The sequence below is a fragment of the Ranitomeya imitator genome, chromosome 4 (assembly GCF_032444005.1).
Source record: "Ranitomeya imitator isolate aRanImi1 chromosome 4, aRanImi1.pri, whole genome shotgun sequence".
NCBI classification, from domain to species: domain Eukaryota; kingdom Metazoa; phylum Chordata; class Amphibia; order Anura; family Dendrobatidae; genus Ranitomeya; species Ranitomeya imitator.
Window position 1 is genome coordinate 207110771 of NC_091285.1, and position 16153 is coordinate 207126923.

The 16153-nt window shown below is 44.7% G+C and overlaps 1 protein-coding gene across 8 annotated transcripts in view; it reads right to left on the bottom strand.

The window, feature by feature from the left end:
• The window catches only part of FAM53C (family with sequence similarity 53 member C), a 59179-nt gene that overhangs the window by 17350 nt on the left and 25676 nt on the right, over nt 1-16153 (bottom strand). For 4 of the 8 annotated variants that reach the window (XM_069764321.1, XM_069764323.1, XM_069764322.1 and 1 more), the window contains exon 3: nt 106-163. The exons of the other annotated variants lie outside the window; for them this stretch is intronic. In XM_069764321.1, coding sequence (XP_069620422.1) covers nt 106-163 — 58 coding nt within the window. The remainder of the gene's footprint in view (nt 1-105; nt 164-16153) is intronic. 8 annotated transcript variants of the gene reach the window in all.

Genomic DNA, 16153 nt, shown 5'->3' on the forward strand with positions numbered 1-16153 from the left:
TCGGGGGAGCACATGCAAACATCTGCCCACTGTGATAGTACAATCATTCATGGAAAGTGGCAAATGAAAGGAACGCCCACTGCACCGTCACAAACATTCATTTACCTGTCACAAAATGGTACGGACTGCTGCACCCCTCAGGGTCTGGATGATCAGGCAGTGGCTACGAGAGACACAAACATAAGTGAGAGCTGTTGCAAAGTTTTCACAATCCAAACGCGTCTCCACAATGTATTAAAAGGGATTCTCCTACAACTGGGGGTTATAGGATCGTTTTCAGGCGCCGTCCTATATCACATCCAGTTCTAAAGCAAAGATCTGGTCATGACACGGCTGGCACATCATTATCAGACATGTACTACTATCCACAGGGTTAACAGGCTCTTCCCCTCTAGGCCTGCAGACATGTGCAAGCTTGACATATTCCTAGATCCTAAGGGCTCTTTCACACGTCAAGAGACTCATCCCCGAACAAAAAAAAAAAAAAAAAGCTCTAGGTTAGGTTCATGAGAGTTTCATCAGTTTTTCTCAGAAAAAAACAAAAACAAAAAAAAAACAAACAAACAAAAAAAAACACCACTGACGGAGGGTTCTCAAGCACTTCCAATCAAACAGTCCACGTAAAACGGACAACACACGGATGGCATCTGTCAGATGCTGTCAGTTTTTTGGTTTAGTTTTTTTTCAGGGAGTCATAGACTTGCATTAGCCAATTTGAGACACCCTTATCAATAGATCTTCAATGGTTTGTGCAGACCACTTGGTACAAAGAGAAAAAAAAAAAAAAAAAAAAAAAAAACGACAAACAAAAAAAAAAAAAAAAAAAAGACAAAAAAAAAAACCCACAACACAAATACAGACATGTGAACTTCCCCATAGACTATCAAGGGTCCATAAAAAACATTGATAGAACTCAAACGAGAAAAGCGGACGTCTGAATAAGCCCTTCGAGAATCATCTTGATTACTCACAGTACATAACAGATCCCCATGTCTTTTAACCCTTGTAGCAACAGACGTAAATGAACACAAAAAACGAGAACCCCTTAAAGTATTGGACCATTGTATCCTGATCCATTAAAAAGGCAACAGCAGTACATAAATATTAGAATTTCTTTATTCCTGAAAATAAAAATCCATTACCTACTTCCACCTACCAAATTTAAGGTAAAATAGATATACAATAAAAAAATCAGATTACAGCACCCATCATGTGAAGGAGATCCTCACAAATCCTATCTGAAAACCATTTTTTTAAAAAAAATTTCTGTGTGCAACATAAAAAATAGTCAGCATTTTAATCTCAGTTGCAGATTTTCACCCCATTCATTGCCAGGGTGAAGTTGGCAGTAAATTCTGCATTTCATACGTGTAAATTTTGCAGCTAAAATGGCCATTAAACAAAGCATGTTAGAATAGTTATCCAACACAGCGTTTTGTCAGTGAGACAGAGCGATGTACTTGGCTGTAATGTTCAAACAACTTTTTGGATCAGAAGCTGAACAGAAAGTTTTGAGGATACACTGAAGAATTAATGAGATCAATAACAACTTCAAAATATTGCTTCATGCACACGGAAAAAAAAAAATAATCAGCTGGTGATGGCACATGGCTCCTGGAGTGAGCCCACTTCAGCCTTTCCATTAGGGCGGTATTCTGTAGTTGAAAATCAACTAGCCATCTGACTGGGAAGAGTAACATTCAGATGATCGGGAACAATCACAGAAACTTCTAGTATTCACACTGGAAAATATCGCCTACTGCTGACAACTATTCATTTTAGGAACATTAAAAAATAATTAGGCTAGGCGAATTAGGCAAGCATTTAGAAGGGGGGAGAACAGTGAGAGCTCTAGGGCGGCCCTTACACACTCCCTAATGAATATTTATCACTATGGTTGGTGCGAATCAATGAGCGCAGGCTGATTTACTGACATGACAGTAGGGCCGGGATCACACATGCGAGAAACACGTCCGTGTCTCGCATGTGGAAACAAAGCTCTGGCGCCGGCACTCCAGAGCGGAGCGTGCGGCCGCATAGTAACACATGGAGCCGAACGCTCCGCTCTGGAGTGCCGGTGCCAGAGCTTGGATTTCACATGCGAGACACGGACATATTTCTCGCATGTGTGATCCCGGCCTAGCTGTGAGAACAGCACCTTACCTGCAGCTTCTCATTTGAGTAGCCGACCTAATGCATAATTACTTGTGTGTCACACCCCAACTGATATAGTGCAAGGCCTACTGATAAAAAAGAAAAAAAAAAAAGGCTACAGATACTGGCAGGTAAGAGGTGGGAACAGGAAGTCTCTTTACCCTGCATGAGTAATCATTAGAACTACAATTCTACATCATTGCAAAGTCCTTCATAGGCGCGAGGAGCGGAGTACCTGGTTCAGGAGTTGAAGAGGGGATGAAGCAGGGCTGCCAAGGACTTAGCAGCGATGTAGAATTGGAATTCTAAGAAAAGAATCCGACGGCTGTATAAGTCGAAAAGGGATCGCAACGCAATGCTTAGAAAGGCTGGCGGCTTTCCTGACCCTAGAAAGATAGCTGCATAGAAATGAATGCCGTCACACTTTGGTTGCGAGAGCCGCCGGCCAGTCTGAGAATTGCGTTGCGATTCTTGTCAGAGTTATATGGCCATCTGACTCTTCCCTGATGAAGATTCATGAAGGCAAAAATTGACCTCTTATTTCGGCATAGAGCTTAGAAGGATTCAAGCTAGTCAGTATTTAATCACGTGAGGTCATAAAACTAATGGAAAACATAAGAATTAATGGGCAGAAAGGCAAAATGAGCAATTGTAACTACACAGTGCTTTATAATATGATCATTATAATATATTAATAGGACAAAACTTTGATGGGAGGAGGAGTGCTACTTTAAACAGGCAAAACAAACTACGGCAAGTACTTCACCTGTCCATCTAAAAAACACTACATGTAGGTGCCATGAGCACAAGTGTTTTCTCATTGCTGACAGAATTCAGGAGCCTATATACAGTCATGGCCAAAAGTTTTTAGAATGACACCAAAATTATATTTTCACATGATCTGCTGCCCTCTGGTTTTTATTAGTGTTTGTCTGATGTTTATATCACATACAGAAATATAATTGCAATCATATTATGAGTACCAATAGGTTATATTGACAGTTAGAATGAGTTAATGCAGCAAGTCAATATTTGCAGTGTTGACCCTTCTTCAAGATCTCTGCAATTCTCCCTGACATGCTCTCAATCAACTTCTGGACCAAATCCTGAATGATAGCAGTCCATTCTTGCATAATCTATGCTTGCATTTTGCCAGAATTTGTTGGTTTTTGTTTGTCCACCCGTCTCTTGATGATTGACCACAAGTTCTCAATGGGATTAAGATCTGGGGAGTTTCCAGGCCATGGACCCAAAATCTCTATGTTTTGTTCCATGAGCCATTTAGTTATCACCTTTGCTTTATGGCAAGGTGCTCCATCATGCTGGAAAAGGCATTGTTGGGCGCCAAACTGCTCTTGGACCGCTGGGAGAAGTTGCTCTTGGAGGACATTCTGGTACCATTCTTTATGCATGGCTGTGTTTTTAGGCAAGACTATGAGTGAGCCGATTCCCTTGGCTGAGAAGCAACCCCACACATGAATGGTTTCAGGATGCTTTACAGTTGGCATGAGACAAGACTGGTGGTAGCGCTCACCTCTTCTTCTCCGAATAAGCTGTTTTCCAGATGTCCCAAACAATCAAAAAGGGGATTCATCAGAGAAAATGACTTTGCCCCAGTCCTCAGCAGTCCACTCCCTGTACCTTTTGCAGAATATCAGTCGGTCCCTGATGTTTTTTCTGGAGAGAAGTGGCTTCTTTGCTGCCCAGGCCTTGCTCAAAGAGTCTCCGCCTCACAGTGCGTGCAGAAGCACTCACACCAGCCTGCTGCCATTCCTGAGCAAGCTCGGCACTGCTGGTAGTCTGATCCCGCAGCTGAAACGGGTCTGATACGGTCCTGGCGCTTGCTGGTCTTTCTTGGGTGCCCTGGAGCCTTTTTGACAACAATGGAAGCTCTCTCCTTGAAGTTCTTGATGATGCGATAGATTGTTGACTGAAGTGCAATCTTTGTAGCTGCGATACTCTTCCCTGTTAGGCCATTTTTGTGCAGTGCAATGATGGCTGCACGTGTTTCTTTAGAGATAACCATGGTTAACTGAAGAGAAACAATGATACCAAGCACCAGCCTCCTTTTAAAGTGTCCAGTGATGTCATTCTTACTTAATCATGACTGATTGATCGCCAGCCCTGTCCTCATCAACACCCACACCTGTGTTAATGGATCAATCACTAAAACGATGTTAGCTGCTCCTTTTAAGGCAGGACTGCAATGATGTTGAAATGTGTTTTGAGGGTTAAAGTTCATTTTCTGGGCAAATATTGACTTTGCAAGTACAGTAATTGCAGTTAAGCTGATCACTCTGACATTCAGGAGTATATGCAAATTACCATTAGAAAAAATGAAGCAGTAGACTTTGGAAAAATTAATATTTGTCTCATTCTCAAAATTTTTGTCCATGACTGTACTATTGAATAGATTTTCCTTCATACTGATCTCTCCAACCTCAAGTGCTACCTACTTGAACAATGATCTGAGAACTATTGGACATGTAACATGTTCGGTTATATAGCAGTTATATGTACGGTATTTGTTCAACAAGCAACAAAAACAAAGTGATGTTTACACATGAAGCCATTTAGTGGGCAGCACGATGGCTTACAGCACTCGGGGCCCGAGTTCAAATCCCCCCCAAGGACAACATCTGCAAGGAGTTTGTATGTTCTCCCCATCACTGTGGGGGGTTCTCTCTAGGTACTTTGGTTTTTTCCCATTCTCCCAAAGACATACCGATAGGGAATTAAGATTGTGAGCCCCAATGGGGACAGTGATGATGTCAGCAAAGTGCTGCGGAATTAATGGCACTTTATAAAAGAGTTAAATAAAGAAATGACATCAAGAGCAGAGGTGTGTGTAAGATTAGGTCACTTTCCTTCCACCATATGTATTTCATTTACTAAAGCCACCAATGTATTGTTTGAAATCCTTTGGTTTGGTGTCCAGCTAGTCTACAAATTGAAAATTACTAATCAGCCCCTGTTATAGCACACCAAGATTTGACAATAATCGTACACACGGGCATTACTAACTCATGAACTCCTAATTCGGAAATGCTCCTAAACTTTTCTGGGGCACATGGCTTCTCATTTAAAAGGTAAACGGTCTCAAACACACGTTCACCTGACAGGTTCCAAGAGCCCCTCCACTTTGGAAGAACCGCATGGGTTACAGCCTGTCTTACAGCCCAGAACTGCATTAACAATTCTTCAGACGTCAGAGCGGAGATCACCCAGCATTCCTTACAGTCACAACATCTGAACAAAGTTTGCTCAAATGATTGGCAATCCTGAAGGTGTAGCTTCTGCACTAGGCAAAATACAGTATTGTGATGTCAGATCACAAATACCACTACATTATTAACTGGATAAAGGGAATCTGTCACCAGGGTTTTGCTACCTCATCTGAGAGCAGCACAATGTAGGGAAAGAGACCCCGATTCCAACAATATAGCACAAGTGATGCAGCTATTCAACAATAGGAGTTTTTAGATGTAGCACGAAGCAGAGTGGAGAAAGCTAATCCCGTACACAACATAGCTTTTGGGTACATTTTATAGAGACAGTAAGCTGCTAATCAGTGGTGGTGGAGATAGACCACTTGGCAGGCAGGAGCTAATCTGTCAGTAATAATCTTCTGCTGCTGATAAAACACTCATTGTATTGAAACAACAGCACACAGACACTGATTTCAGCGATGTGTCACTTAGGGTACCGTCACATTAAGCGACGCTGCAGCGATATAGACAACGATGCCAATCACTGCAGCATCGCTGTGTGGTCGCTGGAGAGCTGTCACACAGACAGCTCTCCAGCGACCAACGATGACGAGGTCCCCGGGTAACCAGGGTAAACATCGGGTTACTAAGTGCAGGGCCGCGCCTAGTAACCCGATGTTTACTCTGGTTACCTAAAAAAAAAAAAAAAAAAAAAAACACTACATACTTACATTCCGGTGTCTGTCGCGCCCCTCGCAGTCAGCTTCCCGGATTGACTGTGAGCGCCGGCCGGCCGTAAAGCAGAGCACAGCGGTGACGTCACCGCTGTGCTTTACGGCCGGCCGGCGCTCACAGTCAGTGCGGGAAGCTGACTGCGAGGGACGCGACAGACACCGGAATGTAAGTATGTAGTGTTTTTTTTTTTTTTAGGTAACCAGAGTAAATATCGGGTTACTAAGCGCGGCCCTGCGCTTAGTAACCCGATGTTTACCCTGGTTACAAGTGAAGACATCGCTGAATCGGCGTCACACACGCCGATTCAGCGATGTCAGCGGGTGATCCAGCGATGAAATAAAGTTCTGGCCTTCTAGCTCCGACCAGCGATGTCACAGCAGGATCCTGATCGCTGCTGCGTGTCAAACAACGATATCGCTATCCAGGACGCTGCAACATCACGGATCGCTATCGTTATCGTTCAGAAGTCGCTCAGTGTGAAGGTACCTTTAGGTGCAGTCGCTACATCATGTTGCCCTCAGATTACATAGTCCTAAGGGGCAGTAGACAGTCAGCCAGCTATTATCTCAAGGCATCCACAATAAAGGTACCTTCACACTGAGCAACTTTACAACGAGAACGACAACGATCCATGACGTTGCAGCGTCCTGGATAGCGATCTCGTTGTGTTTGACACGCAGCAGCGATCAGGATCCTGCTGTGACATCGCTGGTCGTTGCTGAAAGTCTGGAACTTTATTTGGTCGTCAGGTCGGCGTGATTCGTCACGTTTGACAGCAAAAGCAACGATGCCTGCAATGGTTTTTAATGGAGCGAACAACCAGCGAGAACGATAAGTACGTCACTGGATCGCTCCTGCATCGTTCTGGAGCTGCTTTGATTGACGTCTCCTAGCGACCTAAACAGCGATCGGCATCGTTGTCTATATGGCTGCAGCGTCGCTAAATGTGACGGTACCTTAAGGCTAAATAAAAAAAAATTTAAAAAAAAAAAAAAAAAAAAACACACACACGAGGCAAAAAAAGCAATGCTTTATCATCATACCGACGAACAAAAAGTGGAATAACACGCGATCAAAAAGACGGATCTAAATAACCACGGTACCGCTAAAATCATCATCTTGTCCCGCAAAAAACGAACCACCATACAGCATCATTAGCGAAAAAAATAAAAAAAAGTTATAGCCCTCAGAATAAAGCGATACAAAAATAATTATTTCTATAAAATAGTTTTAATTGTATAAAGGCGCCAAAACATTTAAAAAAGAAATGTTTTAAATGAGGTATCGCTGTAATCGTACTGACAAGAAGATTAACCCCTTAGCGACCGCCGATACGCCTTTTAACGGCGGCCGCTAAGGGTACTTAAACCACAGCGCCGTTAATTAACGGCGCTGTGGAAAAAGTCCATAGCGCCCCCCAGAGGCCGATTTTCTCCGGGGTCTCGGCTGCCGAGGGTAGCCGAGACCCCAGAGAACATGATTCGGGGGGTTTTTAACCCTCCCCGCATTTGCGATCGCCGTTAATTAACCGTTTACCGGCGATCGCAAAAAAAAAAAAAAAAAAAAAGCGATCTCTTTTTAATTTCTCTGTCCTCCGATGTGATCGCACATCGGAGGACAGAGAAAAGGGGTCCCAGGTGGCCCCCCAATACTCACCTAGCTCCCCCGATGCTCCTCGTGTCTCCCGGTGGGCGCCGCCATCTTCAAAATGGCGGGCGCATGCGCAGTGCGCCCGCCGGCCGGCACCGGGAGAATCTTTGGGGTCTCGGCTGCCGGGGGTAGCCAAGACCCCAAAGAGCACGATCGGGGTCGGTATTACCGACCCCTGTTTTGCGATCGCCGGTAATTAACTGTTTACCGGCGACCGCAAAAAAAAAAAAAGTAAAGTGTAATTCTCTGTCCTCTGATGTGATCGCACATCAGAGGACAGAGAAATAGGGGGATTCGGGGACCCTAGCATACTCACCTAGGTCCCTGGATCCTCTTGCTGCTCCTCCTGGCCGCCGGCAGCAGAACATGGCGGACGCATGCCCAGTGCGCCCGCCATCTGTCTCCATCTGCCGGCCGGCAGGAGAACAGCAGTTGGGGCTAAAATTAGGGGTAGGGTTAGGGTTAGGGGTAGGGTTAGGTTAGGGGTAGGGTTAGGGTTAGGTTAGGGGTAGGGTTAGGGGTAGGGTTAGGGGTAGGGTTAGGGGTAGGTTAGGGGTAGGTTAGGGGTAGGGTTAGGGGTAGGGTTAGGGCTAGGGTTGGGGCTAAATTTAGGGTTAGGGTTGGGGCTAAATTTAGGGTTAGGGTTGGGGCTAAACTTAGGGTTAGGCTTCTTTCACACTTACGTCGGTACGGGGCCGTCGCAATGCGTCGGCCCGACATACCGACGCACGTTGTGAAAATTGTGCACAACGTGGGCAGCAGCTGTAGTTTTTCAACACATCCGCTGCCCAATCTATGTCCTGGGGAGGAGGGGGCGGAGTTACGGCCACGCATGCGCGGTCAGAAATGGCGGATGCGACGTACAAAAAAACGTTTCATTGAACGTTTTTTTGTGCCGACGCTCCGCCAAAACACAACTGATCCAGTGCACGACGGACGCGACGTGTGGCCATCCGTCACGATCCATCGGCAATACAAGTCTATGGGCAAAAAACGCATCCTGCGGGCACATTTGCAGGATCCGTTTCTTGTCCAAAACGACGGATTGCGACGGAATGCCAAACGACGCAAGTGTGAAAGTAGCCCTAGGGCTAGGGTTAGGGTTGGGGCTAAAGCTAGGGCTAGGGTTGGGGCTAAAGTTAGGGTTAGAGCTGGGATTAGGGTTAGGGTTTGGATTAGGGTTCGTATTAGGGTTAGGGTTGGCATTAGGGTTAGGTTTGGGATTAGGGTTAAGGTTAGGGTTGTGATTAGGGTTAAGGTTAGGGTTGTGATTAGGGGTGTATTGGGATTAGGGTTAGGTTTGAGGTTAGGGTTGAGATTAGGATTAGGGGTGTGTTGGATTTAGGGTTTTGATTAGGGTTATGGTTAGGGTTGACATTAGGGTTGTTTTGGGGTAAGGGTTGTGATTATGGTTAGGGTTAGTGATTAGGATTATGGATGAGGTTGGGATTAGGGTTAGGGGTGTGTTGGGGTTAGGGTTGGAGCTAGAATTGGGGGGTTTCCACTGTTTAGGTACATCAGGGGGTCTCCAAACACGACAGCCAATTTTGCGCTCAAAAAGTCAAATGGTGCTCCCTCCCTTCTGAGCTCTGCCGTGCGCCCAAACAGTGGGTTACCCCCACATATGGGGCATCAGCGTACTCGGGATAAATTGGACAACAACTTCTGGGGTCCAATTTCTCTTGTTACCCTTGTGAAAATAAAAACTTGGGGGCTACAAAATCTTTTTTGTGAAAAAAAAAATATTTTTTATTTTCACGACTCTGCATTCTAAACTTCTGTGAAGCACTTGGGCATTCAAAGTTCTCACCACACATCTAGATAAGTTCCTTGGGGGGTCTAGTTTCCAAAATGGGGTCACTTGTGGGGGGTTACTACAGTTTAGGTACATCAGGGGCTCTGCAATCGCAACATAATGCCCACAGACCATTCTATCAAAGTCTGCATTCCAAAAAGGCGCTCCTTCTCTTCCGAGCTCTGCCGTGCGCCCAAACAGTGGTTTACCGCCACATATGGCGCATCAGCGTACTCGGGATAAATTGGACAACAACTATTGCAGTCCAATTTCTCCTGTTACCCTTGCGAAAATAAAAACTTGGGGGTTACAATATCTTTTTTGTGGAAAAAAAAAAAATATTTTTTATTTTCACGGCTCTGCATTATAAACTTCTGTGAAGCACTTGGGCATTCAAGGTTCTCACCACACATCTAGATAAGTTCCATGGGGGGTCTAGTTTCCAAAATGGGGTCACTTGTGGGGGATTTCTACTGTTTAGGCACATCAGGGGCTCTCCAAACGCGACATGGCGTCCGATCTCAATTCCAGCCAATTCTACATTGAAAAAGTAAAACGGCACTCTTTCTCTTCCAAGCTCTGCGGTGCGCCCAAACAGTGGTTTACCCCCACATATTGGGTATCGACGTACTCAGGAGAAATTGCACAACAACTTTTGTGGTCTAATTTCTCCTGTTACCCTTGTGAAAATAAAAATTTGTGGGCAAAAAGATAATTTTTGTAGAAAAAATGCAATTTTTTTTTTCACGGCTCTACGTTATAAACTTCTGTGAAGCACTTGGGGGTTCAAAGTGCTCACCACACATCTAGATAAGTTCCTTAAGGGGTCTAGTTTCCAAAATGGTGTCACTTGTGGGGAGTTTCCACTGTTTAGGTACATCAGGGGCTCTCGAAACGTGACATGGCGTCTGATCTCAATTCCAGCCAATTCTGCATTGAAAAAGTCAAACGGCGCTCCTTCACTTCCAAGCTCTGCGGTGCGCCCTAACAGTGGTTTACCCCCACATATGGGGTATTGGCGTATTCAGGAGAAATTGCATAACAAAATTTATGGTTACATTTCTGTTTTTACACTTGTGAAAATAAAAAAAATGGTTCTGAATTAAGATGTTTGCAAAAAAAAGTTAAATGTTCATTTTTTCCTTCCACATTGTTTCAGTTCCTGTGAAGCACGTAAAGGGTTAATAAACTTCTTGAATGTGGTTTTGAGAACCTTGAGGGGTGTAGTTTTTAGAATGGTGTCACACTTCATTATTTTCTATCATATAGACCCCTCAAAATGACTTCAAATGTGATGTGGTCCCTAAAAAAAAATGGTGTTGTAAAAATGAGAAATTGCTGGTCAACTTTTAACCCTTATAACTCCCTAACAAAAAAAAATTTTGTTTCCAAAAGTGTGCTGATGTAAAGTAGACATGTGGGAAATGTTATTTATTAACTATTTTTTATGACATATCTCTCTGATTTAAGGGCATAAAAATACAAAGTTTGAAAATTGCAAAATTTTAAAAATTTGCCATATTTCCGTTTTTTTCATAAATAATCGCAAGTAATATCGAAGAAATGTTACCACTAACATGAAGTACAATATGTCATGAAAAAACAATCTCAGAATCAGCGGGATCCGTTGAAGCGTTCCAGAGTTATAACCTCATAAAGTGACAGTGGTCAGAATTGCAAAAATTGGCCTGGTCATTAAGTACCAAATTGGCTCTGTCACTAAGGGGTTAAAACTGCTTTATCAATTTTACCAAATGCGGAACGGTATAAAACACCTCCCCCCAAAAGAAATTAATGAATAGCTGGTTTTTGGTCATTCTGCCTATCAAAAATTGGAATAAAAAGCGATCAAAAAATGTCAGGTGCACAAAAATGGTACCAATAAAAACGTCAACTCGTCCCGCAAAAAACAAGACCTCACATGACTCTGTAGACCAAAATATGGAAAAATTATAGCTCTCAAAATGTGGTAATGCAAAAACTATTTTTTTTGCAATAAAAAAGAGTCTTTCAGTGTGTGACGGCTGACAATCGTAAAAATCCGCTAAAAAACCCGCTATAAAAGTAAATCAAACCCCCCTTCATCACCCCCCTAGTTAAGGAAACATAATAAAATTAAAAAAAATGTATTTATTTCTATTTTCCTGTTAGGGCTAAAATTAGGGTTTGGATTACATTTACGGTTGGGATTAGTGGTGTGGTTGGGATTAGGGGTGTGTTCTGGTTAGGGGTGTGGTTGCGATTAGGGTTAGAATTGGGGGTTTCCACTGTTTAGGCACATCAGGGCCTCTCCAAATGCAACATGGCGTCCAATCTCAATTCCAGCCAATTCTGCGTTGAAAAAGTCAAACAGTGCTCCTTCCCTTCCGAGCTCTGCGGTACACCCAAGCAGGGGCTTACTCCAACAAATAGGATATCAGCATACTCAGGACAAATTGGACAACAACTTTTGGGGTCCAATTTCTCTTGTCACCCTTGCAAAAATAAAAATTTGGGGGCTAAAAAAAAATAATTTGTGTGGGGGGAAAAAATTATTTTTTTTTTATTTTCACGGCTCTGTGTTATAAACTGTAGTGAAACACTTGGGGACTCAAAGTTCTCACAACATATCTAGATAAGTTCCTTAGGGAGTCTAGTTTCCAATATGGGGTCACTTGTTGGGGGTTTGTACTGTTTAGGCCGATTTCACACGTCAGTGGCTCCGGTACGTGAGGTGACAGTTTCCTCACGTTCCGGAGACACTGACTCACGTAGACACATTGAAATCAATGTGTCTCTGCACGTCAGCGTATTTTCACGGACCGTGTGTCCATGTGCAAAACACGGAGACATGTCAGTGTTCGTGGGAGCGCACGGATTACACGGACCCATTAAAGTCAATGAGTCCGTGTAAAACACGTACCGCACACGGACGCTGTCCGTGTGCAGTCCGTGTGCCGTGCAGGAGACAGAGCTACAGTAAGCGCTGTCCCCCCAGCGTGGTGCTGAAGCCGCCATTCATATCTTCTTTCCAGCAGCGTTCACTGGAGAGAAGATATGAAAAAATCCTTTTTTTTTTTTTTCTCGTGTTTAAAATAAAGATCCCTGTCCCCTCCCCCCTCCCACCCCCTGTGCGCACGCCCGCTGTTAATAAAATACTCACCCGGCTCCCTCGCAGCGTCCTCAGCGCCAGCTTCTCCTGTATGAGCGGTCACATGGTGCCGCCGATTACAGTCATGAATATGCGGCTCCACCTCCCATAAGGGTTGTGAGGCTGTGGCCTCTGATACAGCTAGGGGGCGCTGTTTGTTCTCCCCAGAATGTGTATGCAGATGGATGAAGTCCATAGGTGTGCATGAGAGTCATGGATTTCCGGTCCGGGTTTTCCAGGTGGCTGAAGGCCACAGGTTTGTGTGTATTTAAAAGCCCTGCAGTAAGGGGTATGGGTGTGTCAGGTGTCTGGCCAGGTGTGCGAGGGGCACGTCAGTGTCAGTCTGGTGTGTGCTGATCTGCAGAGTGCATGGAGGCCAGCAGAGCCAGCACCCAGGGCAGCTGAATAGCCTGGCACCCGCAGCGTACACAGATGCAAGTCGTCCATGGTACTGGTCTCGGATGTGGACAGTCCTATGCCCGGAGGTGGATGTCCTGTACCCGAAAGAGGACTAGCATGTGCAAAGATTGCAAACAGGTGGATATGGTGCCCGGCTGCTATCCTGAGGATATCCTGAACTGTGTACGACTGTGTGAGTAAAGAGTCTGTAAAGAGACTGTGATACAGCGATGCAGGACACCCACGAGAACTAGTCAGAGGAGAGCTGGCGTGTGTAGTGTCTGCAACATATGAGGCTGTGTGTATGGAGACGTATAGAAACTGAGATGGCGTGCGGTCGCCCAGGGAAACTGGACAAGGGAAGTCTGGCCTGTTTAGGGACCGCAAATCTAAAGCCATGTGATATGCATTACTTTGAACTGGTGTAAACTGATCACTGAAGTTATATGCATTTATGTGAAGTGGACTTTAATGCTGTGAAGAAACACATGAAAAGGGACTTTTGTGTTTGAATTTGTGGGTCACCGCTTCTTCACTGCGTACGAAGCTACTGCAGCTTTACAGGGTGGAGCCGCACATTCATGACTAATGGGCGGCACCACGTGACCGCTCATACAGGAGAAGGTGCGGCGCGGAGAGGACGCTTCGAGGGAGCCGGGTGAGTATTTTAGTAACAGCGGCCGGGCGCACAGGGGGTGGGGACAGGGATCTTCATTTTAACCCCTTCACACCCGGAGCTTTTTTAGTTTTTCGCTCCCCTCCTTCCCAGAGCCATAACTTTTTTATTTTTCCGTCAATATGGCCATGTGAGGGCTTATTTTTTGCAGGGCGAGTTGTACTTTTGAACGACATCATTGGTTTTACCATGCCGTGTAACAGAAAACGGGAAAAAAATTCCAAGTGTGATGAAATTGCAAAAAAAGTGCAATATCACACTTGTTTTTTGTTTGGCTTTTTTGCTAGGTTCACCAAATGCTAAAACTGACCTGCCATTATGATTCTCCAGGTCATTATGAGTTCATAGTTAAGTAAATAAGGCAGCACACTGCAGCGCTGAAACATGCAAACTTGAAACACGAAATTTGAACTGCATTACTGCACTAGAAATATGAAAAATGAGAGTGTTTAGCGCATAAAAATGGCCAATTTTATGTGTACCTGGTAGCCCCTTTACGGCATCTCTCTTATACCAGGTCCTACACTTGCCTTACCTCGCTGAGAATAAACGTCTCCATCTGAATGGGTACATGTGAAACCTCTTCCTAGACAAATTCTCTCTCTCTATGGAGGGGTATTGGACCTGCTGTAATTAAAACACCTGTGGCTAGGAGGCGGAGTGCACGATCAGAAGGCTAAATAATACATTTCAAAAACCTGACCGGCACATCCAAACATGTACCCATTCAGATGGAGACGTTTATTCTCAGCGAGGTAAGGCAAGTGTAGGACCTGGTATAAGAGAGATGCCGTAAAGGGGCTACCAGGTACACATAAAATTGGCCATTTTTATGCGCTAAACACTCTCATTTTTCATATTTCTAGTGCAGTAATGCAGTTGAAATTTCGTGTTTCAAGTTTGCATGTTTCAGCACTGCAGTGTGCTGCCTTATTTACTTAACTATATACGAGTTGGCGACTCTAGGTTTAGCACCTGTTCACACTTAGTCTATGTTTGGATGTGCCGGTCAGGTTTTTGAAATGTATTACGAGTTCATAGACACCTAACATGTCTAGATTTTTTTTTATCTAATTGGTGAAAAAAAAATTCCAAAGTTTGCTAAAAAAAAAAAAAAAAATTTGCGCGATTTTCTGATACCCGTAGCGTCTCCAATTTTCGTGATCTGGGGTCAGGTGAGGGCTTATTTTTTGCGTGCCGAGCTGGCGTTTTTAATGATACCATTTTGGTGAAGATACGTTCTTTTGATCGCCTGTTACTGCATTTTAATGCAATGTTGCGGCGACAAAAAAAAACGTAATTTTCGCGTTTTGATTTTTTTTTCGCTATGCCATTTAGCAATCAGGTTAATCCTTTGTTTTTATTGATCGGGCGATTCTGAACGCGGCGATACCAAATATGTGTATTTTTGATTTTTTTGTTTTATTTTGATTGGGACGAAAGGGGGCGATTTGAACTTTTATATATTTTTAAACACTTTTTTTTTAATTTTGGCATGCTTCAATAGCCTCCATAGGAGGCTAGAAGCATGCACTACACCAGGGGTCCCCAACTCCAGGCCTCGAGGGCCGCCAACAGTGCAGGTTTTCAGGATTTCTTTAGTATTGCATCGGTGGTAATGTGATCATCTGCACAGGTGATGATTCCAACGCCTGTGCAATACTAAAGGTACTGTCACACTAGACGATATCGCTAGCGATCCGTGACGTTGCAGCGTCCTCGCTAGCGATATCGTCCAGTGTGACAGGCAGCAGCGATCAGGCCCCTGCTGGGAGATCGCTGGTCGGGGAAGAAAGTCCAGAACTTTATTTCGTCGCTGGACTCCCCGTAGACATCGCTGAATCGGCGTGTGTGACACCGATTCAGCGATGTCTTTGCTGGTAACCAGGGTAAACATCGGGTAACTAAGCGCAGGGCCGCGCTTAGTAACCCGATGTTTACCCTGGTTACCATCCTAAAAGTAAAAAAACAAACAGTACATACTTACCTACAGCCGTCTGTCCTCCAGCGCTGTGCTCTGCACTCCTCCTGCTCTGGCTGTGAGCGTCGGTCAGCCGGAAAGCAGAGCGGTGACGTCACCGCTCTGCTTTCTGGCTGCCCGGCGCTCACAGCCAGACCAGAGAAGCAGAGCGCCGAGGACAGACAGCGGTAGGTAAGTATGTAGCGTTTGTTTTTTTACTTTTTAGGATGGTAACCAGGGTAAACATCGGGTTACTAAGCGCGGCCCTGCGCTTAGTTACCCGATGTTTACCCTGGTTACCGGGGACCTCGGGATCGTTGGTCGCTGGAGAGCTGTCTGTGTGACAGCTCTCCAGCGACCAAACAGCGACGCTGCAGCGATCCGGATCGTTGTCGGTATCGCTGCAGCGTCGCTATGTGTGACGGTACCTTTAGGAAATCCTGAA